The sequence below is a fragment of the Lissotriton helveticus genome, chromosome 2_2, assembly GCF_964261635.1.
Source record: "Lissotriton helveticus chromosome 2_2, aLisHel1.1, whole genome shotgun sequence".
Classification (NCBI taxonomy): domain Eukaryota; kingdom Metazoa; phylum Chordata; class Amphibia; order Caudata; family Salamandridae; genus Lissotriton; species Lissotriton helveticus.
In genome coordinates, this window is record NC_136060.1 from 299,233,529 (window position 1) to 299,258,014 (window position 24,486).

The following is a 24,486-nucleotide window of genomic DNA, read 5'->3' on the forward strand; positions in this document are numbered from 1 at the left end:
CAAATGTCAGTTGCATTCCTTTTCGTGCTATGAGTTACGTATAATATAGTCCTCCAAAGTAAATTCACCCTCGTATAATCAAGTTTCAAGGTGAGAATATATACCTTATCGGTGAGCAGAAAACTGAGGTTTCGCTGTCTTCGCACTAGGTACTGATCATATAACTGAGTCAGTTTAGTTACTAGAACGTGTTCTCGGCTGAAAAGGGGATGGTGAGTGAAAATGATTCCAGATACATCAATGTCCAGTTGGAACACCCCTTGGAGATCACCAGAGCCAACAATGTATTGATTAGCCTGGGAAGTCTTCAGCGCCTGAAACAGAAAAACACAATGTGCTTGAAACAAATATTTTAAGTGATGGACTGGTTAATACCTACAGATGAATCTAGCATGCATTATCATCAGATATCGTTGTTAATCCTTAATATGTAATCATGCGCTCAATAGACTTAGGACCGAAAGTCCCTGTTAAATTACTTTGTCTCCATTTGGCAAGGATCACTGACCTAATTCTAGAGACAATAGCCCCTTAACAAAAAATACAACACAGTCGCTCTGGATGCAAAAATCAGTTCCACAAACAGATTCAATGATCTGAGTTTTCAATGTTATTACTAAAATTCGAACAAAAATTTGAATGAACCGAGCCGCAATAATTTCAAAAGCCAAAGATCAAGAGAGCAAACAAACAATGAACTGAAACAATGATCATATTTTCACAGGATTGAAACGTAGTCGACATACACTCTGACCCGTTACACTATGCTTTGTAGTTTTTTGTTTTGTGTGCAGTAGCGTTTTGCTTTTAATAAGAAGTGATCTGAAGGTTTTATATTAACGTTTGTCACTGTTTGCTTGCCTGTATATGTCTACATATTTTTTGTTGTAAGTTTTAACACCTGTTTTTATGTGCATTATTGTTTTTTCGCTCATTGTTTGATTCAGTTCATTGTTTGTTTGCTCTCAGGATCTTAGTTTTTCCGGCTGGGGTAATTCACATTTTTGTTCGATTTGTAGTAATAAAATTGAAAACTCTGATTATTGAATCGGTTTAAGGAACTGATTTTTGTATCCAGAAAGACTGTATTTCATTTTATGTTCATGGGCTGTTGTCTTTAGAATTACTCAAGTACCCTTGGTCTCTTACGATCTTCGGGTTTCCTTTGTACACATATACAAGGAACACTGACCTAACAAAAGTGGAAATGCCTAGAAACAAAAAATCAATTCTTTTATCTTCTCTCTATGCAATAATCTGTATCCATACATATCGATGCACAATCACAGTGGAAAGTACAACACATGAGTCTTTATATACGTCGCAATATGCATTTGACTTCAATATCTGTTTATGCACATTAAATACGCCTATCAGGAAAGAACAATGTCATATGCTACAGTTGAAACGAGAAGAGGCTCTCACTTTATTCCCCCATTTCTGATGCCCCCATCGAATGTCAGTCGCTGCCATGCATGTATTTACCACATGGAACTTTAGAGCGCACGGAATACAATGCATTAATCACATTGTTTTACATCATTGTACTTTACCACACAAACATGCTGATTACATATATATGTTCCAGGTGTTTTTAAATGGGGGAAGCAGCATCCATTCCCTCTTTTCATATATAAGCGTCACTACCCATTATATCAACCCATCTATAAACCCTAAGAACCCTTACTACCTCTTACCCCTCCAACCCCTGAAACCTAAATACCCTCACAACCCATTACACCAACTCCTGAAACTTAAAATAGTGTTTTAAATTACCTATTTATATATAAATATATATCAAAATGTATATGAAACATATATTAACATAGAAAAATCTACCATGGATAGCATAACTGGGAGAAAATAAACAACTCCACTCTCCCACTGCACTCCCTAAGCTTCTCCACAAGTCGATACTTAACACACAGATGTGCAGAGGCTTCTACCTTTGCTTTTGATGAAAGGAAACTCAATCAGTCAAAGTAAAATACAATTCTACTTTTATTTGGCTTATAGCTGTATGAGGCCAACAACGGACTCAAAAGTATATCATTAGACAGCGAAGAAAAACTTAAAGCCATATAACAAAATGGTTAAATCGAACAAGGAATATGCTACTTACCAGTATGCATCTGTTCTTGGCATGTAGGGCTGCTGACATTTATATCTGTGCATAGATCGCCGCCTAGTGTTGGGTCCGGATGATTGCACATTGTTGTCCTGGAAGAGTCTTCGAAGTATCACGAGATAGGTGGCTCCTCCCTTGGACTACAGTGCGCATGGGCATCCTCTCCATCTTCAGATTGTTTTTTGACATTGTGGCAGAGATGGAGTGTAATACAGTAAGTGATGACCATGCCTGAGAATGATTCTGCGTGCTACAGCTGCGACAGGCACCGGGGAGGAGGGCGGGCGATATAAATGTCAGCAGCCCTACATGCCAAGAACAGATGCATACTGGTAAGTAGCATATTCCGTTCGAGGCATGTGGGCTGCTGAATTTATATCTGTGCATAGAATAAATAGCAGTATCCTCCTTAGCGGCGGTTGCCCGTGCCAGCTGCAGCAGTCTGAAAAAGAGTTCTGAGAACAGCCTGACCTACAGCAGCTTGCTGTTTGGAGTGTACATCCACGCAGTAGTGTTTGGTGAATGTGTGTATGGTGGTCCATGTGGCTGCTCTACATATATCCTCTAGAGGAATGTTACCTAGGAAAGCCATGGATGCCCCTAACTTGCGTGTGGAATGCGCTCGCGGGGGAACTGTTAATGTGCGTTTAGCTTTTTGATAACAGATTTGTATGCACTTAACAATCCATCTGGCTATACCTGACTTGGAAATGGGGTTGCCTTTGTGTTGTGGAGAGAAGGCAACAAACAGTTGCTTAGTTTTCCTGAAATCCTTCGTCCTGTCTATGTAATACAGGAGAGCTCTTTTAACATCCAGTGTGTGCAGTGCCCTGTCTGCCACAGAGTCTGGATTTGGGAAGAAAACAGGCAGTTCTATGGTTTGGTTAATGTGGAACTGCGAAACCACCTTAGGCATGAATTTCGGGTTGGTACGCAGCACCACCCGATTAGCATGAATTTGTATGAAGGGCTCCTGAATAGTTAGGGCTTGAAGCTCACTAACTCTCCGTAGCGATGTTATTGCTACCAGAAAAGCCACTTTCCATGTTAGAAACTGTATCTCACAAGAGTGAAGAGGTTCAAAGGGTGGTCCCATTAGTCTGGTGAGAACTATGTTTAGATTCCAGACAGGTGAAGGAGGGTGTCTGGGAGGAATCACTCTTTTGAGTCATTCCATAAAAGCTTTAATGGCTGGCACTCTAAAAAGAGAAAGATGCTGTCTGTTTTGAAGATAAGCTGCCAGTGCGGCCAAATGTATCCGAATGGAACTATACGCCAGATTGCACCTGTATAGGTGCAACAAATAACATATATTGTTTTGCGTGGATGCATCCAGCGGATTTATGTCATTATTAGAACAGTAAATGACAAACCGCTCCCACTTGGCCGCATAGCATGCCCTGGTTGTAGGTCTCCTTGCCTCTTTGATGATGTCCATATAGTCAGGGGGCAGGTTGAGGTAGCCAAACTCTATGACCTCAGGAGCCATATTGCAAGGTTCAACTGTTGCGGATCTGGGTGCTGAATGTCTCCACGGTTCTGAGTGAGGAGACTGGGCTTGAGGCGCAGCCGTTGGTGAGGCACCACTGAAAGCTCTAGGAACGTGGTGTACCACGCTTGCCGTGCCCACGTTGGAGCAACTAGGATGAGCGTCATGGAGTGCTGCCGCAGTTTGCGTGCCACCAGCAGTATGAGCGGTGCTGGAGGAAAAGCGTACGCAAATCTGCCGGACCAGTTTATCCATATCGCATTGCCCTGAGACTGCGGGTGTGGGAACCTGGCGGCGAAGGTTTGGCATTTTGCGTTTTCTTTTGTGGCGAATAGGTCTATCTCTGGATGACCCCACTGCTGGAAATATGGTTGGAGCACTGAGGGGTGTATCTCCCACTCGTGCATTTGGTGGCTGTGCCTGCTGAGCAGGTCCGCCATCTGGTTGTCCTTGCCTGGGAGATGTTCCGCCATGAGGAGCATGTTCCTTTGAATGGCCCACTTCCACATGCTCTGGGCTAGATGAGACAATTGTGGAGAGTGCGTGCCTCCCTGCTTCTGGATGTAATACATGGCAGTCATGTTGTCCGTCCGGATCAGCACAACTCTGTTGCACAGATGCAGTCTGAAGGCCTTCATTGCCATGAAGATCGCCATGAGCTCCAACAGGTTGATATGCATCTTTTACTGCTGTGCTGTCCATAGTCCCTGGACTGTATAACGGAGGACATGCGCTCCCCAACCCTGGAGAGATGCATCCGTTGTCAGCACTATCTGTGGTACAGGCTCTTGGAACGGTCGTCCCCTGCAAAGGTTTTGTGTGTTCCACCAATGCAGAGAGTTGTATGCACGACCGGTCACCAACACTAGGTCTTTTAGATGCCTGTGAGCCTGGTTCCACTGTTGTGCTAAGCACTCCTGAAGCGGACGCATGTGTAGCCTTGCGTGAGGGACTATAAAGATGCAGGAGGCCATCATACCTATCAGCTGCATGAATACCTGCCTGGGAGTGATTGTTGGGGCCTGAATTTCTGAATGAGCAATTGCATGCTGTTGACTCTGGCTGAGGTTGGGTGCGCTGTCGCTGTTAGAGTGTTGATTGTCGCACCCAGGTACTGCTGCACATGTGCGGGCTGAAGGTGAGATTTTGAGTAATTCAGTGAAAATCCTAGACTGTGTAGGAGGTGAATTGTGCAGGACATGTAGCTGGCACATTGCTGGGCTGACTTTGCTTGAACAAGCCAGTCGTCCAGATAAGGATAGACATTGATGTGTTGTCTCCGAAGGTGCGCCGCCACTGTCGCTAAGCACTTGGTGAACACCCTGGGGGCAGTAGTGACCCCAAAAGGCAGGACTTTGAACTGGTAATGCTGGTTGTTTATGGTGAACCGGAGATATTTCCTGTGCGCTGGGTGAACGGGAATGTGGAAATATGCATCCTTTAGGTCTAGGGTTGCTAGGAAGTATCTCTGAGTGAGCAATGGCAGTACCTGATGTAAAGTCAGCATGTGAAAGTGTTCTGACAAGATGTACTGGTTTAGGGGTCGGAGGTCTAGAATGGGCCTGAGAGACCCGTCCTTTTTTGGGATTAAGAAGTACAGTGAGTACACCCCTGTACCCTGCTGATGTAAAGGCACGAGTTCTATGGCCCCTTTTTGCAGCATGCAGAGTACTTCTTGCTGCAATAAATGCATGTGCTCTGCGGACATAGGACAGTGTCTTGGGGGTATGTTGGGTGGAGTGGAGGTCAGTTCTAGACAATAGCGGTGTTGGATAAGGTCTCTCACCCACCTGTCTGTGGTTATGCCTTCCCAGACTGGCAGGAACTGCTTGAGTCTTCCCCCGACTGGTGTTATATGGTCGGGGGGCAGTGACAAGACGTCACTGTTTATTGGTGGCGGAGGATCTGGCATTATTATTTCTGCGTCCTCTGCCTTTGGTGCTGTTCCCACGATAGCCACCCCTATTGTTCTTGTAATAGGTGGTCTGCGTGCCCCCTCTGTTGTATTGGGCTTGTTGTGATGCTTGACCTCTGGAGGCTCCCCTGTCACCGGAGCGATGGAAGGAACTGCCCCTGAACTGTTGTGACTGCAGAGCCCCCATGGATTTTGCTGTCTCAGTGTCTTTCTTAATTTTCTCAAGGGTTGTGCCTACATCAGGTCCAAAGAGAAAATCAGGGTTAACCGGCTGGTTGAGTAAAGTAGTTTGTATTTCCGGCTTAAAACCAGAGATACGTAGCCAGGCATGCCTTCTAAGTATCACACTTGTGTTTATGGCCCTAGCTGCCGTGTCTGCTGCATCTAGCGCACACTTGATGGACGCATTTGAAATTAATTTCCCCTCTTGTATCAGCCTTTCTGCTCCTTCCTTATAAGCCTCAGGCAGGTGTTGCAGTAGCTGCTCTAACGTGTCGTAGTGTCCCCTATCGTATCTGGCTAATGGGGCCTGTGTATTGGAGATCCTCCAAATATTTGCTGCCTGAGCCGCTACTCGCTTGCCAGACGCTTCAAAGATTTTGGATTCTTTGTCCGGAGGGGGAGCATCACCACTGGTTTGAGAGTTTGCCCTCTTAGAGCATTAGCCATGACGAGCGAGTCCAACGGGAGCTGGCCTTTGATGTACGTAGGGTCCACAGGTGCAGGCCGGTACTTCTTCTCAATCCTCGGGTTTACAACCCGTGCCCTTGTGGTCTCCTTGAAGATGTCAGTAGCGTGTTTAAGGACACCCTTTAGCATAGGCAATGTTTTTACTGATCTTCCTGATGTTAAGAAAGTATCAAACAAAAAGTCCTCCTCTACTGGGTCAGCATGCATGACCACATCATGGTTTTTGGCAGCCCTTTCAATTAAAGCGTTAAACGCAGCCGTATCCTCAGTAGGCGAGGTTTTGATGGTATAGGACTGAACTTCAGGTGTGCTGTGTGGCTCACTAGGGTCAACAGGGTCAGTCCAGGCTTTTTGGGCATCCTGATCTGTGTCAGCAGGATAATTGAACTCCTCGTCATTGTATCCCTCCCCTATATCCTCATAGGCGCATGTGGGGAAATAGGAATAGTCCTGTTCATAGGACTCCACAGGCTCGGAAAGAACAGGTGAGGTTGCCGAGTCTCTTTTTCTTTTCAGAGGGATTTTGTATGACTCTAAAGGAGTCTCTGGCATTATTTTCCTTTTGTAAATGGTGAGTCTCCCAGTATCTGAGTCGATGAACAGTTTTGTCTGATTGTCATAGGAGGGTGGTTGAAACATCACATCCTCCTCAGTGGACTGAGTCCTCGAAACTACCAACACTTTCTTGGTAGTGTCGGTGCCCTTTTGTGGCTCCAAGGTTTTTGGTCGAGCGGTTGGGGGAAGTCCATATTTAATAGGTTGTGTAGATGAACCGACCTTTGTTGAGGGAGTTGCAGTTTTCGATCCGACCAACTTTGTCGGATCACTGGGCTGCTTGCCGCTTTGCGTCGATTCGAGCTGACGGTGCGCAACAGGTACGCCTTTGTGCTTCGACGCAACGTGCTCTTTCGGGCCGGGTGCACTTTTCGACTCGAGGGCCTTGCTGGAAATCGGCGTCGAGGCTGGAAGTTTTGGATCAACAGTCTTCCTAGCCTTGAGTCCTTTGCCAGTGTCGCCATCTTTGGGCTTGGACGTCGACAGCGTGAGCGTGACGTGCTTGACGGCAGAGACAGGCTTCGGCGTCCCGTGTTTCGGGTCGACGCCCCCTCGTGACCCCGAAGGGTTGATGACACTCTTAGATTGGGGTGGAGTCGACGAATCCGAGGCTGTCGATCCGAGGACTGACTTCAGCAGTTTCGGTTTCAATACAGTTGCTGTCGGTTTCGGTTTCGATGTCGCCGCTGAAAGTGGCTGATTGACCGATGGCTCCGTAGAAGTATTCTTAGCCGGGCTTGGACGCGGGGCTATAGAATGCGCAGAAAGATCTTGGCTAAGGCCTTCCGGCGATGCCTCGACCTGAGCCATAGAGAGTATAGTGTCAGTATTGGGCCCCGCGATTGCGGAAGTCCCCTGCTCATCGCCTGAGTGTTCAACGACGGCTCCGATGGCTTCTGCGTCGTCTCCTACCTCGACGATGTCTTCCTCATGGACGTAGTCTTGTTCTTCGTCCACACTATAATGCGAGTCGTGCTCCGATGCAGGGTCCGACTGCTGGTCAGGATCCTCTTGATCAGCGCCCTCGAGGTAGTCTGCCTCGAAGATATCTTCTGGTTCCGGCGCTGATTGCAGGGCCGACTGCCTCGCGGCGCGCCGAAGCCGAAGCGTCTTCTTCGACCGCAACTTTGAACAGGCCATGCAGCTGGCCTCCTCGTGGTCCGGGGATAGGCACTTATTGCACACCGGGTGCACATTGATGTGAGGGTATTTGGAGTTGCAGACGGGGCATCTCTTGAACGGGCTCCGTTCCATCGTCGACGCCCGTCGGGGCCTAGATGTCGAAAAGGCAATACGGCCTTCGACGTCCTGTTCGAAGAACTGGATGAAGTACCGGGCACCGAACGAGACAATACCGACGCCCCGAAGGCCTTTTGGCCTTGCGAAAAGCGTTTTAAGTATAATCCGAACTTGAGTCGAGAAGGTACATCCGAACCCAATGGCGGAAAAAAACAATCTGAAGATGGAGAGGATGCCCATGCACACTGTAGTCCAAGGGAGGAGCCACCTATCTCGTGATACTTCGAAGACTCTTCCAGGACAACACTGTGCAATAATCCGGACCCAACACTAGGCGGCGATCTATGCACAGATATAAATTCAGCAGCCCACATGCCTCGAACACTACTTTTGTTAATGTCCAAACACAACCTTTTTTTGGCATTTCTGTAGCATGGAAAGACTTTTTGTGCGGTGTGTGATGTAGCTTGGTTCCACATAGAATGTCAAGGACGGACGGAGTGCGGATTCGATTGGTGACAGTTGACTGCACTCGCTGATGGATGCAGTGTTAATAAATGCCTCTTGATCCTACCTGTGTCTTCGGAGGTTTCTTCATCATTACACTGGTGACAATCGTGTGCAGAAGTGGGCCGAATCACCCCAACATCATTGCAGCATTGTAAATCCAGCTTGGTGAGGAGCGGAATCGAAGGAAGTGGAGGAAGGTCACGAAACATGCAAGGCATCAAGGAAAGAGATTTGTGATAAGCAAGTGGTGTTTCGAGAACTCCAGATCATGTTTCTGGAAGCGAGTCCCTTTTGCAGTATCTATGGTGGAGTCAGAGTGATCAGGTTTGGTTCTTGCGTTTCAACGGGCAGGAAGTCGGGATATGCACATCACTGGATGGGCTGAGAGTAAGCCCAAACAACTACAGAAAATAGAGGAAGTGGTACGTTTTAGGGACGCAAGAAAACAAGCCCAAACGACTAAAGTAAAAGGAACGGAAGTTTACGGGGCCACGTTGGCGGCCATTTTATTCATCCCAGTACATAATTTACATGGTTTCATGGGAATAGGTGCCAATTAAGAAACCTTAATGGAAGAAACAATGGTGACAAGCACATCTCATTTGCTTGTCCTCACGGTGACAGGCACAACTGTTGGATACATGCCTGCACCTGTGGCCTGGTCGCCCCCACGCTCCTCCTGCTGCTGCTCCTGAGCCCCGCTGTTTTGCCGCCTTATTTTCCTGCTGCTGCCCGGGCGACCCAGCCGTCGCTGAGCAGCCCGCCCGCACCAGACTTTCCCGCCGCTGCCACCCTGCAGCCCCGCACCCCGCCAGCCCATTCGCCGCCCCGCTGCTGACCCTCCTCCCGGCTGCCTACTTATGACGACCCCACGCACGCGCAGCGTTGACGAGCAGCGGGCGTGCCGATTGTGCGCCGAAGGCACGCCAAAGGCAAGCCCGTCTGCGCCCGTCCGCGCCTGGACCGCGCCCAGCGCCAGGACCCCTGGTCCCCGACGACGCCTGCCCATGCGACGGACCTACGACGCCGCCACCCTCATCGCACTCAAACCCGACCGAACAAGAGCCTGCCACCGAGCCACCCCGAGACGCACCCACGGACCCTACACCTGTCAAGCCTGCAAGTTCACCTGCCTCCGGACCTGCACCACAGCTACCAAGCCGAGCACCCACAACTGCCACCTCAAGTGCATCCTGCTCAACACCCGCTCCATTCACAGACACGCCATCGAACTTTCGAACCTGCTCGACACAACCTCACCAGACGTCGCCTTCCTGACAGAAACCTGGATGAACGCCTCCTCAGCACCCGACATCGCCATCGCCATCCCAGACGGATACAAGATCATCCGGAGAGACTGCGTCAATCAGACTGGAGGAGGCATCGCCATCGTACACAAGAACACCATCCGCATCACGACCGACTCCAACAACACCTTCGCCGCCGCCGAGTGTCTCCACTTCCAGATACACACCGACCCAAAGACGACCCTCAGAGGCACCCTCGTCTACAGACCCCCGGGACCACGTACACAATTCAGCGAAGACATCACGGACTTCATCAGCCCGCACGCCCTCCGCTCCGCTGACTACATCCTCCTAGGGGACCTCAACTTCCACCTGGAGAACAACAAGGACCGCAACACTGCCGCCCTGCTAGACAACCTCGCCAACCTCGGACTCAAGCAACTGGTCAACACCCCCACCCACTACGCCGGCCACACGCTTGATCCAGTCTTCTCATCCAGCAAGCACATCACCTTCAGCCACTCCACCGGACTTCACTGGACCGACCACAGCTACGTCCACTTCAGCTACAGAAGAACTACGACCCACCACCACCCGCAACAGGTTCCTCGCAGCAGCTAGAGCAAGATCACCGCCGAGCAGCTCACCACCTCCCTCAGCCAGAACCCACCCGCCAGCACAACAAACCCCAATGAAGCAGCAAGCAACCTCACGCAGGGGCTGACCGCCTTCGCCGACGACCTCGCGCCACTAAAGAACCCGCCCAGAAGCAAGAACGCCTCCTGGTTCACCGACGAACTCAAGGACTCCAAGAAGAACTGCCGCACCCTCGAGAAAGCCTGGCTCCTCGACCAGACCACAGACAACATGACCGCCCTCAAAGACGCCACCCGCAAGCACCACCAGCTCATCCGCAACACCAAAAAGAAATCACTGAAGGAACGACTGGACAACAACGCCCACGACAGCAAGGAACTCTTCAGCATCGTCAAGGAGTTCTCCAATCCCAGCACCGGCAACAACAACATCACTCCTTCACAAGATCTCTGCGACTCTCTCGCCTCTTACTTCCACTGCAAGATCGCCGACATCCACAACAGCTTCGGCGCACCTTCCACGCACCGGACCGTCGAACCAACGCCCCCCACCGCCACCCTCCACACCTTGACCACGGTGACCACCGAAGACACAGCCCGCACAATGAACACCATCCACTCCGGATCTCCGACCGACCCCTGCCCCCACCACGTCTTCAACAAGGCCGACTCCATCATCGCACCCCAACTCCGGGACGTCATCAACTCCTCCTTCAACATCGCCACCTTCCCGGAGAGCTGGAAGCATGCCGAGCTCAACGCCCTACTGAAGAAACCAACAGCGGACCCCACCGACCTCAAGAACTTCCGCCCCATCTCGCTCCTCCCTTTTCCTGCCAAAGTCATCGAGAAGACCGTCAACAGACAGCTTGCAGCCTTCCTCGAGACGAACGGATCCCTCGACCCCACGCAGTCCGGTTTCCGAGCCAACTACAGCACCGAGACCGCCCTCATCGCAGCCACCGACGACATCCGAGCCCTGCTCGACAACGGGGAAACAGCGGCCCTCATCCTCCTGGACCTCTCTTCAGCGTTCGACACCGTCTGTCACCGCACCCTAGTTCACCGCCTCAGCAACATCGGTATCCAAGAAAAGGCACTGGAGTGGATCATCTCATTCCTCGCCGGAAGAACACAAAGAGTCCGCCTCCCCCTGTTCCGATCCAAGGCCACGAAGTCATCTGCGGCGTACCGCAAGGATCATCGCTCAGCCCAACCCTCTTCAACGTCTACATGAGCCCTCTCGCAGCCATCGCACGCCAACACAACCTCAACATCATATCCTATGCCGACGACACCCAGCTGATCCTCTCCCTCACCAACGACCCCGCCACCGCCAGAACGAGCCTACACGAAGGGATGAAAGACATCGCCGAGTGGATGAAGAACAGCTGCCTGAAACTGAACTCAGACAAGACGGAAGTCCTCATCCTGGGACCATCGCCCTCCGCCTGGGACGACTCCTGGTGGCTTCCCGCCCTGGGCACCGCTCCCAAGCCAACAGACCACGCACGCAACCTGGGCTTCATCCTGGACTCTTCCCTCTCGATGACCAGACAAGTCAACGCCGTCTCCTCATCGTGCTTCAACACCCTGCGCATGCTTCGAAAGATCTTCCGCTGGATACCGACAGAAACCAGGAAGACGGTCACCCAGGCACTCATCACCAGCCAACTGGACTACGGGAACACCCTCTACGCGGGAACCACAGCCAAACTACAGAAAAGACTCCAGCGCATACAGAACGCCTCCGCCCGACTCATCTTGGACATCCCCCGAAGCAGCCACATCTCCAGCCACCTGTGGGACCTGCACAGGCTCCCCATCAGCAAAAGGATCACGTTCAGGCTCCTTACCCACGCACACAAGTCTCTCCACGACCTGGGCCCAAGTACCTCAACGACCGCCTGATCTTCTACACGCCCACCCGCCAGCTACGTTCTACAAGCCTCGCCCTTGCCGCCGTACCACTCATCCGAAGAGCCACCGCCGGAGGAAGAACCTTCTCCTACCTGGCAGCCAAAGCATGGAACTCCCTCCCCATCCACCTCCGGCTGACACAGGACCATCTCGCCTATAGGAAACAACTCAAGACCTGGCTGTTCGAGCAGTAGCGGACCCCTCCCCCCAAGCGCCTGAGACCCTTCCGGGTGAGTAGCGTGCTATACAAATGTTATGATTGATTGATTGATTGATTGATACATTATGCAGAATGGTAGAAACAGTGTTGAGTTCATGCTTGCCAAATAGGTGCCAAGCACACCTGCTCAAGACCGATATTTAAAGGGTGTGTCTTGAGTGGTGAGATCAACAAGTTTTACTTTTACTGTTTTCAGCATTTCACTGATTTACTAAGTTTACTTTTACTGTTTTATGCAGTTCAGCTTCTCAGTCTTTGGCAACGTTTTGTATGGTAATTTGTTTATTAACCACTTGGCTGCTAAGGGGTGTGCATGTAGGTCCATTGACTTTCCATTGAAATCAATGGGCCCTACATGACGAGTTACCCTTGTCATTAGCACTGAAGGGGTTAACAAAAGCATCTTAGTTGTGTGTTAAGCATTTTGTGGGAAATTGTAAAAATGCAAAATGTTACTGCTCCCCCATTTTTTATGACAAGTCCTGTGGAACCGCCTGTGAAGTGGCAGAAACAGAAGAACATTTTTTTAAATGATGCCAGTGTTTATGGCACGAAACTAAGTGCAGAGCAGAAGCAGGCACTTTTGCTTAACTGTTTAGGTGGAGAGGGGCAGGCGGTTTAAGAAAATTTGCCACAATTGAGTGTTGCAGTCCAAAGAGGATTAAATGAATATGAGGTGATGAGGTGTGTATCAAGCAGTTAGATCTGCATCATCTACCCAAACGGAGCACCATCATGGAAAGATGATATTTTCGATTGAGGGAGCAAGGAAAGGAAGAGACAGTAGAATAGTTTGTGACTGCTCTCAGAAAATTAGCGGCTGGTTGCATATTTGGTGAATTGATTGAAGAGAGCATACGTGACCAATTTGTGTTGAAATTTTCCATTGATAAAATAAGGAAGAGCTGTGGTTAAAAGAGGAATCACCTCTGGATGAAGTGATGGTCATTGCCAAACATGTGTAACACATGCTGAAGTGTGTGAATAAGTTGAGTAAGGAGAGCAAATGAACAGCTACAGTTGAAAAGGTAGAAGAAGTGGTATGTCAAGTCAAGCAGAAATCTGTTTCTGATGACAAAAAGAGTGCGGAGGAAGAAAAAAAGGTGTGTTGGGGTTTCAAAGAACATGTTATCACTGTGGCAAGTTTGGTCATAAGGCTAATGCCAATTTTTGCCCAGCTCTCAAAGGAGTATGCAACTCTTGTGGTAAGAAAGGTCATTAAAAAAATAACTTTTAGTCAAAACAAAGGAGTAAACAAAAATGAGGTTAATGAGGTTATTTATCAGGTGAATGGTTGTAGTGTGGAAAATCCTTCCGAGTGGGTAAAAGTTGGTGACATTAAGATGAAAATGAAATGTAACTCTTGCTCTCATCTCATCTTAATTTCTAAGGAAGTGTATGAACGAGATTTTTCTGGTAAAGTTAAGTTATTGAGGTCAGATGTGAGACCAGGTTATGATGGGACGCCTATAAAAATGCTGGGATATTTTCAAACTTGTGTGGAGTGTAATGGAACATTTGTGGAAGCAAAAGTGTATGAGACTGACAAAGGTGATGATATAACTGAGTTGGCTGCACCAGGCTCGGTTGGGCATTACTCTCAATCCAAATGCAAACCCTCTACTCCAAATACAAGGGGTAGAGAATGCTGGTGACAAATTTGTGAGAATGATTAAAGAATTGTTTAACTATACGTTGGGGCATCTCAAAGGTGATAGTCACTGTATTAAGTTGAAGTTTGGTGCCAAGCCAGTTGTAGCTAAGGTGGGGAGGATTCTTTTAAGAGTGCAGGATGCCATGAAGAAGGAAATCACCAGGTTAATGGATTCTGGAGTGATTTAACCTGTGGAGGCAACAGAGTGGTTGGCCCCAATTGTGGTGGCCAAAAGGAGTAATAATGAGATTCGCTTATGTGTGGATCTTCGAACCCTCAATAGGGAGGTGGTGGTGGATAAATTCCCACACCCCAATATTGATGATCTCAACTCTTGATCAGGCATGTTATTTTATCATTCATGACCTAGCTTCTGCCTATCATCAGTTGCCTATGGATAATCGTTCCAAGGAGTTGACTGCATTCATAACTCCCATGAGGGCTTTTAAGTTTGTACGAATGCTGTTCAGTTTGGTGTCAACGGCTTCCGCCTTTCAAAGGATCATGAATGAAATTGTCAAGGGAATTGCAGGTGTTCCTTGTTACCAAAATGACATGTTGGTTTATGGGAAGACTACTGAAGAGCATGATGACAGAGGGGTGAAGGTTTTGGAGAGGCAATTAAAGGCAGGGTTGACGCTAAGTTGTGATAAATGTAAATTTGGAGTAACTGAGGTTGACTATCTAGGTCATCACATATCAAGCTGTGCGGTTAAGCCAAAGAAGGATTTGGTTGACACTATACCCAATTGAAAGATCCATGTTCTAAGGAAGAGTTAGCCTCATTTTTGGGTATGGCTGAGTTTTACAGCAAATTTGTAAAGAATTTTGAGGAGAAAACAAATCATTTCAGAAGTATGTTGTGCAAGAAGGTAGAACTTGTGTGGGATGATGAGTGCAAACAGGAGTTTACAAGGGTTGAGGATGATTGAACGCGTGCTCCAGATTTCAGGCCTTTACACCAGGTGATGCAACGTGTATAATCACTGATGCGAGCAATAAATGGTTGGGTGCTCTGCTAGTTCAACAGAGGAAAGGTTTGCAACATCTGATTGCCTGTGCTTTGAGATGTTTAAGAGGTGCTGAGATAAACTACTCAGTTATTGAGAGGGAAGCACTTGCGATTTTCTGGGCAATAAACAAATTCAGGAAGTGTGTGTGGGGAACCTCCTTCATTGTCAGGTCTGATCACAAAACGTTGAAGGTGATTTTTGAAGACAGAAGTGGGTAAGCTTGAGAAACCTTGGTCGTTGTTGAGTCATGAGTTGGCCATTTGGAATGAGATGTTAATTAGGAGCACAAGGTTGGTTCCCCCGGTGAGTCTGAGGGACAACATCATTCAAATGGCCCATGAAGAGCACATGGGAATTTCAATAAACAAAGAACGCATTAGACAGGATTTTTAGTGGCCCAGTTTGGATCTCATGGTGTGTGTGTGTACCTTGTTCTATGAGTGAACATCAAGCACCGTATTTGATTGTTCTTCTAGATTTATACTCCAGGTGGATTGAAGTGAGTTGTGTGCACAACACAACACAACACTACTTCTCAATGTGTGATAAAGTTTCTGGATGCAATTTTTGAATGTGAAAGTTTTCCAAGGTTCTTGTTGTCAGACAATGGTCCACAGTTTTGTTCGCGTGAAATGGAGCAATATTTGGAAGGTTGTAGAATTGAACATCAGAAAACTTCTCTTTATCATCCAGAGACTAATGGAGCCATTGAGAGGTTGAATAAAACTTTGAAGGAGGGAATTCATTTGGCGAGGGTGAACTGTTTGAATTGGAGAAAAAGTTGCAAAACAGGATGTCAGCCTATAGATTCACGCCTCATTCCTCCATTGGGAAGACTCTGTTTGAATTATTCAGTGAGTGATCTCCTAATACTAAAATTTGTCCAGGATGGATGATTTTGGACAAAGGGGTGAAGGACAATGGTATTGGCCAGTGGCGGGAGAAGGAGTTGTCATTGCAGCAGAAAAGAAAAGAGTTTTTTCTTCCCGTAAATGTGCTAAAGCAGTTGAATACAAGTTTGGAGACAAAGTTAAGCTTAAGGTACCCCTGGGCTGTCAAGACTGGTCCAAATTCACAAATATGAAGGTAGTAGTGAACTTGTTTAAGAATTCAGTGAAAACCAATGATGGACATATTTGGAATCACAGCCATGTGGTTCACGTAAAGCCAAGGAATGACAGCTCTTTCGACACTGAGTCTGACACTGAATAAGCATCCAGAGCCCTGTCTCAAGTGGGGCGTTCAGCGTTTACCAGGAGGAGTGTGATAATTTGCAGAACCCCAGCATTTCTTACAGACTTTGTGAGTAAATAACGACTGCATATTTGCAGGAACACACCTTGTTTGGTTCATCTCTATTTGTTTATTCTCTTTTCCTCTGTTTGTTTTTGTTTGTCTAGGTTTCTCTTTTGTTTAGAGGGAAAAGAGGTTGCCTAAGCTCATGTTACTTGTAAGGGGAAAGAAGTGTGATGTAACGTGGTTCCACATAGAATGTCGAGGACGGACGGCGTGCGGATTCGACTGGGGACAATTGACCGCACTCGATGATGGATGGGGTGTTAATAAATGCCTCTTGATCCTACCTGTGTCTTCAGATGTTTATTCGTCATTACATTGTGCATATTTTGTATTTATAAGTTAGATCTTGCTTGTACAAGTGTGCAAAGCTAGTAGCACTCACACTAATGAGGAAATGCACTACTGCAATACTTTTATCTGTTCTAGCACCAATGCAGAATTGTGTTTATATTACGATTATATCAGCACAATAAGGATGATAAGGCTAGCAGCACTCACACCCAAAATAGGGAGCACCTGTGTGTATGGTATTGGTCAATGGCCACCTCTGTACTCAATCAATAACTATTTCCACCCATTCGCCTAGTATATAGGAGTTTCTAGGTAAGAGAATGTTAGGCCTAGGCGTGGGTCTCTCTTCCATTTTTTGCTGTTGCCTCATGTGATTTTGTTGGTTGACTGTGGGCACTTTACCACTGCTGACGAGTGCGAAAGCGCATATGCTCTCCCTCTGGTAAATTGATCTATGGATTAGTGACTCCATGATTGGCTGCTATGATTTACTTGTCAGACCCTAGTACAGTGCACTGGGTGTGCCCAGGTCTTGTAAACCAAATGCTGCTGGTGGGCTTGCAGCACTGGTTGTGCCACCCACAGAAGCAGCCTGTAAAAGTGTGTCTCAGGTCTGCCATTGCAGAACCTGAGTGCAGTCTGGTACTGTCATGTTGACTGGGCAAGTGCACCCACTTGCCAGTCCCTAAATCTTCCCTTTCTGCATATTAGTCACCCATATGGTAGGCCCAAGGGCAGGGTGCATTTTAGGTAAAAGGTGGGACAAGCCCTGATGTGTGTGGCCTGTCCTAATAGTGAATTACAGCCATTTTTGTATTTCACTATTGCAAGGCTATCTGTTCCCAATAGGCCAGAAAGGGCAGTTTGATTATTACATCTTATAATCCTAACTGACTCCGGGAACTAGGTAGAAATTCGAGCTTAGTATGCCTGAACTCAGAATGATGAAATACATCTTTTAGTGAAGTTGGTTTTAGCATTCTGTGTTTGAAAATACCACTTTTAGAAAGTAGGTATTTTCTTGTCTAACCATCCAAGCCTACCTCTGCTAGGTTGTGTATTCCTTGTCTGGAGTTTGAGTGACAGGGGCTGGGGGATTCCAGGAGATAGGGTGAGTCAGCACACGGCTGAATAGTGAGATCTGTATGCAGATGGGAGGGAGGAGTTGCACCTGGGACCTGAATTGGGCTGTGCCTTCCCTCCACAATACTGGCTCCACCTCCTGTGGTGCGTCTGATGTCCCTGCCCTACACTGTGAAAGGGGAGAAAGAGTCTTGTCATCAAAGTGCTCCAGGACTGACCAGAACTGGTTTGGACTAGGCAAAGGCTTCTCCGCCTTCAGAGAACAAAGAAAAACTGTGTATAAAAAGGGCGACCCAGATCCCAGAACTTTAGATCACTTTTGAGAAACAAGAAGAAACCTTTCTGGGGAGAGGAACCAGAGAGACTGAGGAGAGACTATCCCTAAGCGTTAGGGATTGGCCTGCTGTGGTTGCCGGACTGCCAAAGATAGGAGAAAGGACTTTGTGCTACGTTTATTCAACTTGTGAAGGATCTCCAAGGGCTTGAGATAGAGCTTGCCTCCTGCTGAAGTCTCAGGGACAACAGACTTCACCCACCAGCTCCCCAGGAGTTCTTTGGAAGGTCGGGCATGCACGCATCGTGTCGCATCCAAGAGAAGATGCCATTATAGTTCCTTGCACTGGATCTTTATCGCATTACTGCGCTACTGGTCGCATCACCACGGAAGCGCAGTAAGTACCAGACACATCACCTCCCCTCGCTGAGAAGAACCAACGTATCCCCTATGCATCAGTAGGGACCCGACGCATCACTGTTCTTGCGTATAAGGAACCGACGCATCACTTTACCTGCAACACTTTCGTTGTATAGCGTTACGCATCCTAAGGTACATTGAACTTAAAGTGTCGCATTTTGCATCTTAAGAGAACTAAGCTACTCCTACCATTTTTTAAAGTACAGTATTGTGGATTTTGATTGTTTGTGTTCTTGTATTAAGTCTATATAAAAATACTTATTTTTATACTACAACTTGTGTGGTGTCCACCTGTAGTGTTGTCACTTGGTTACTGTATGTGTTCACAAATGCTTTACACACTGCCTCTGAGATAAGCCTGCATGCTCGTTCCAAGCTACCAAGGGGGTGAGCAGGGGTTATTTTAGGAGTGACAAGACGCAAGGGTCCCTATTTGGTCAAATGTACCTACCTCTGCCAACTAGAGACCCCCAATCTAACAGGGAAAATATGCAAATCAATTATATGCAAACCTGTAAACTCATCTGTGACACAATTGTATGTAATGAGCAGAAGCTGGCGAGAACTCTAGAACTCTTTTGTACTGTGAGGGTCACATGATCATCAGGCTCTGTTATTAGACATTTTCAAACTATTCCTCAAGACATTCACACAGTAAACAAGTATTATAAGTAAAGCAGAATGACTTCTAGGTAGAATTTGTGCAGCCGGCGGTCAGTAAAGCTTGGCATTCAATTTTACAATTCTTTGACTTTTTTGTTTCACTGTGACACGCCTGATTCACATGCTTTTTTGAAACTTAATTTCAAAATAAGTGGGTTAAAATTTGATTTGATGGCACAGGGTAAAAGCTCTCATTTGCATTTTAAAAACTTTATGACGTTAACACCCGCAAATTCCTTGCAGTAGATTGAAGAGTTGAACAATGTCTTAGTATTAGGAGTGTAAGTGGATGCTCCCAGTGAATAGTGCTATATCTTGTTTTATCTGTATTCTATGTGACCAAGCTACACTATACGTATGATGCTGCAAGAAATATTCCTGTGACACTTGGAGCATTGGTCTAACAGCTACACCAATTTTGATTTGAGTGTGAGCAGAGAAGTGTGATGCTCTTGGGGATTTCCTTTAGATAAACATATATATAACCAACAAGTGAAGCTGGTGTTTTGTGAATGCATCCTGGTGTATGAATAAAGCAGCTACCTGTTTGTACATCAGAGCCTAACACGGTTTCTGCGAATAAGAGAGTCTTCTACATTGGTCAAAAGAGTGGCAACTGGGAGGGTAGTGAACACTAACAATGCAGTATATTTGTGGACATTCACAAACCTTCACAATGGTCTTCACACACAACTCACACAGCTAAACTAACTACCGGCAAAGGCCAGCATAGTTGTGTCAGGTGGGCTTCAAATACACTCAAATTTAAGGGCGGTGTTGGGGAAGTTGAGGTGTATTTGCCCTTTAAATGCATCTGTAAAATGGCTAATTTTTTTACAGGTGGAAAATTTGTCACTTTAGAGTTGGGTATATTCATGGAAAGGAAACCTATTGTTGCTGATTTGTGCACACCAGCTGCAGATATTTGTGATTCTCATAATACGAGTAGCTACAGAAATAGCAGGTGTAACCCTACAATTCATAAAGTTACTAGCTTTCTGTTGAATAGTTCCTGTTGTAAGAACAAACTAACACAGGATACCAGTAAGCAGTGCATTTCGAAAAAAGATTTCATAATACCAGAATTAACAATATGATGTTAAATGAAAGGAAAATATCCTGTACCTTTCTATACACGATCTCCAACATAGGGTCGATGTCTTCCTGGTTGGAAAATATTGGAGGCCTTGTCATACACTTCTTTATTGGATTATCCAAAGCTACGATTTTTCCGTCGTCTCCAAACCATTTTTTCGCCTAATTAAGAAAATGTGGGTTACCGCAATATATAGTGAATGCATGCACAACTTGAAGCAAAGGCAGTGTGCCAGAACACAGCGCATGATATGACGGCTTCTAGCTCATTTTTCCTAGAATACAAATCCTTTTATTATTCTTTCCCTCAGCTGAGGAAATAATGCAGTCCCAGCGCCCTCAAGGTCTGGAATGAAGTATGAAGATAGCAGTGGACATATATCATAGTTATTGACCAAATGAGTAGTAACCTACTTTCAAGCCCTGGTGGACCTGGTGGAGTGACCCTTGACCCTGTCACCAGGCAGGTCGCTTCCCTCTACGCCACACAGCTCCTCCTGTGTGCCCTGAGCCCGCTGCTGCCGCTCGCATTGGTTTGTGCCCCGCATATCCCTCACTGCTTGCATTCTGCTCTGTTATTGTTTAGTACTGTATTTAGCACTGTTGCATTCTGCTCTGTTATTGTTTAGTACTGTGGTTTTGCCCGTTTTCATATTACTTTAGCACTGTTGTCTTTTTCCCTCTGTGCGCTCTATTTTGCCTTCTGTAATCCCCGCCCGCTCCCCCCCTTTGTTTTCCCTCCGCTGCGTCCTTCGCGGCCCGCCCCCCTGCTCTCCCATTTGCTGCCTCGCTCCCAGCTGCTCCTCCCTCCCATATCCGCCCATATGGAGGAAGCGCAGTGGCCATGTCGCTGGTGCGCCGAAGGCGCACCTAAGGCAAGCCAGTCTGCGCCCGTCCGCGTCTGGACCGCGCGCAGTGCCAGGACCCCTGGCCCCCGAGAACACCACAACACCCGCCTCTGCTATGACCCCAGCACCCTCCATGCACTCAAAGCCGGACTATCACGCACCTGCTAGCTGGCCGCCCGGAAGCGCACCCAAGGACCCTTCCCCTGGCGGAACTGCAGCTTCACCAGCATACGGCCCGCCAACCCACCTCCAAAGAACCCAACTACCTCAGATGCATCCTTCACAACACTCGCTCCGAACCCAAACACGCCGTTGAACTTTGGGACCTACTAGACTCCAACACCCCAGACATCGCCCTCCAGACGGAGACTTCCTACCTATCTCCCTGCTCCCGTTCCCGGCAAAGGTCATCAAATAGGCAGTCAACAAACAACTGACCAGATTCCTCGAGGGGAACAGCATCCTGGACCAGTCCCAGTCCGGGTTCCGCAGCAACCACAGCACCGAAACTGCCCTCAACAGCGCCACTGACGACATCAGGACCCTGCTAGACAACGGAGAAACTGCAGCCCTCATCCTCCTGGACCTGTCAGCCGCCTTCGACACGGTCTGCCACCGCACACTACGAGCACGCCTCCACGACGCCGGGATCCAAGAGAAGGCCCTGGACTGGACCACCTCCTTCCTCTCCGGCAGAACACAAAGTGTCCGCCTTCCCCCCATTCCGCTCCGAAGTCACTGAGATCATCTGCGGCGTACCCCAGGTCTCATCTCTCATCCCTCAGCCCAACGCTGTTCAACATCTACATGGCACCGCTCGCCCACGTCGCCCAACTGCACGACCTCAACATCATCTCTTAATAATAATAATAGGGGCATTTGTAAAGCGCTGAGTTACGCACATCGGCGTGTCCCCGCGCTAAGGTGAGAGAAGGCAGAAGCTGGAAGTCTAGCTGACGGGCAGGCAGCCTATCTGACAAATAGGTAGGTTTTTAATTTAGCGCGGAACTTGATTTCTGCCGGTTCTAGGCGCAGATCAACCGGAAGTTTGTTCCAGTGGTTTGCCGCTAAGTACCTAAACGATCTGCCTCCCATACGGGCTTTCTTAACCTTGGGAATTCTCAACAATCCTCCACCCGCAGATCTTAATGCTCGAGCAGGTTCATAGGATTCAATCAAGCTCTGCAGTGGTCGAGGTGCCCTGCCATTTAGAATCCGATGGCAGGTGCATAAAGCCTTGTACTCTATTCTGCTCCTCACTGGGAGCCAGTGTAGTTTCTGCAAGGCTTCCCTCGAAGGGGCCCTCTTGGGCAGCCTGAGGATTAAACGTGCTGCCGCATTCTGCAGCACTTGAAGGCGACCAAGACTTTTCCCAGGTGCCCCCAGGTACAGCAGGTTCGCGTAATCTAACCTTGCGGTCACCAATGCATGTACCAGGGTTTTACGGGCCTCCATAGGCAATAGTTCCAGAACTTTCCTCAGCCTCTTCAGGACTCCAAAACACACACCCACCACACGGTTGATTTGGGGCCCAAAAGGTGAGACCCGCATCAAACCACACTCCCAGGTTTTTTGCCTCCGGACAGGGGGTGGGGGTCGGCCCAAGGCAGGGTGGCCACCAAGCCGATGACCAGGCGGACTGGTCTCTCCCCACCACCAGCACCTCTGTCTTGCTACCATTAAGTTTTAAACAGTTCGTAGCCATCCAATCGGCAAGATCTTTCATGCACGACCGGAAGCTATCTGCAGCCAGACAGGGCGCGTATGACAGGGAGATGACCAGCTGCGTGTCATCGGCGTAGGATACTATTTGGAGGCCATACCTCAGTACAATAGAGGCAAGAGGCGCTACATAAAGATTAAAAAGGGTCGGGCTCAGAGACGAACCCTGAGGCACGCCCTGGCCCAAAGGGACCCCTTTGGAGTAGCAGTCTCCTTGCCTCACTTGGAAACTTCTGCCCGTTAGGAAGGCCTGGATCCACCTCAGCGCGGTATTAGCAATGCCAGCTCTGCTCAGACACTGTAGCAAGGTGGAATGTGCTACAGTGTCGAACGCCGCGCTGAGGTCCAACAGGATCAAGGCCATCGTATGCCCCTCATCTACACCCTGTCTCAGATGTTCAGTAGCCATCAGTAGGGCAGACTCCGTCGAATGGCGAGGTCTAAAGCCAAACTGCGTGGGATGGAGCAGCTCTGCCTCCTCAACATGTTCCATAATTTGGGTGTTTACCACCTTCTCAGCCACTTTGGTCATAAAAGGCAAGAGAGAGATGGGCCTCAGATTTTCTAACACCTCAAAACTCATGTGAGGTTTCTTCCGGAGAGGGAGCACAACTGCCTGTTTCCACCCTTTAGGTAGCATACCCGACTTGAAAGAGACATCCAGGACATGCCTAATATAAGGCTCCAAAACCTCCAGGCTGTCTCCCAGCCGTTTAGGGGACACCGGATCTAAAGGGGAGCCAGATTTTACAGAAAGGCATATCCTGACTAGCTCCTCAGGAGGGGGGGTGCTGAAGCTACTAAGAAGCCCCAGGTTCTCCATATCCTCCGATGTTATCTCAGGCTCAGCCCAAATGGGGGAGAGTTAGGGAAGGTCGAGTAGATCTTTGCAACCTTAGCGGAGAAGTAGTCGGCAATGCGATCGCATGATTCCGTTGAACAAATCTCCGGATCTGCAGATGAATCTATCGTTGTCAAAGACTTGTAAATTCCGAAGAGCTCCTTAGCCGAGTTCTTTGCCCCTAAAATTTTTCCTGCGAAGAAGGCCGCCTTCGATTTTTTGATCAGCCTATGATGTATCCGCCTTTTTTTCTAAGAACAGTTCTCTAGCCTGACTGTCGTACGCTACCCTCCATGATCTTTCCGCTCGTTTACATTCCGCCTTTGTCCGCCTCAGCTCCCCATTGAACCATGGAGCTGTTCTCTTCGTGCGGCCGCCCGCGGATGTGCGGCAGAGTGGTGCCGCATGATCTAGCGCTCTTACGTCGATGACACCCAGTTGATCCTCTCCCTCACCAAAGACCCCCTTACCACCAAAACCCACCTCCACAAAGGAATGAAGGCCGTGGCTAACTGGATGAGAAACAGCCGACTGAAGCTGAAATCTGACAAGACGGAGGTCCTCATCTTCGGATCCACGACCTCGGCCTGGGACGACTCTTGGTGGCCGACCGCAATAGGAACAGCTCCAACGCCCACCGACCATGCACACAACCTAGGGGTCATCCTCGACTCGACCCTCTCCATGACGATGCAGGTCAACGCCATCTCTTCTTCCTGCGTCAACACCCTCCACATGCTCTGCCAGATCTGCAAGTGGATCCCCACTGAGACA

At 48.3% G+C, this 24,486-nt stretch overlaps 1 protein-coding gene across 1 annotated transcript in view; it reads right to left on the reverse strand.

Moving 5' to 3' along the window:
* CC2D2A (coiled-coil and C2 domain containing 2A) overlaps window positions 1-24,486 on the reverse strand; it is a 527,307-nt gene that overhangs the window by 348,816 nt on the left and 154,005 nt on the right. Inside the window, exons 10-11 of the mRNA XM_078678452.1 lie at window positions 20,332-20,463; window positions 105-314 (exon numbers count right to left, since the gene is read on the reverse strand). Of these exons, the coding sequence (XP_078534578.1) occupies window positions 105-314; window positions 20,332-20,463 (342 nt within the window). The remainder of the gene's footprint in view (window positions 1-104; window positions 315-20,331; window positions 20,464-24,486) is intronic.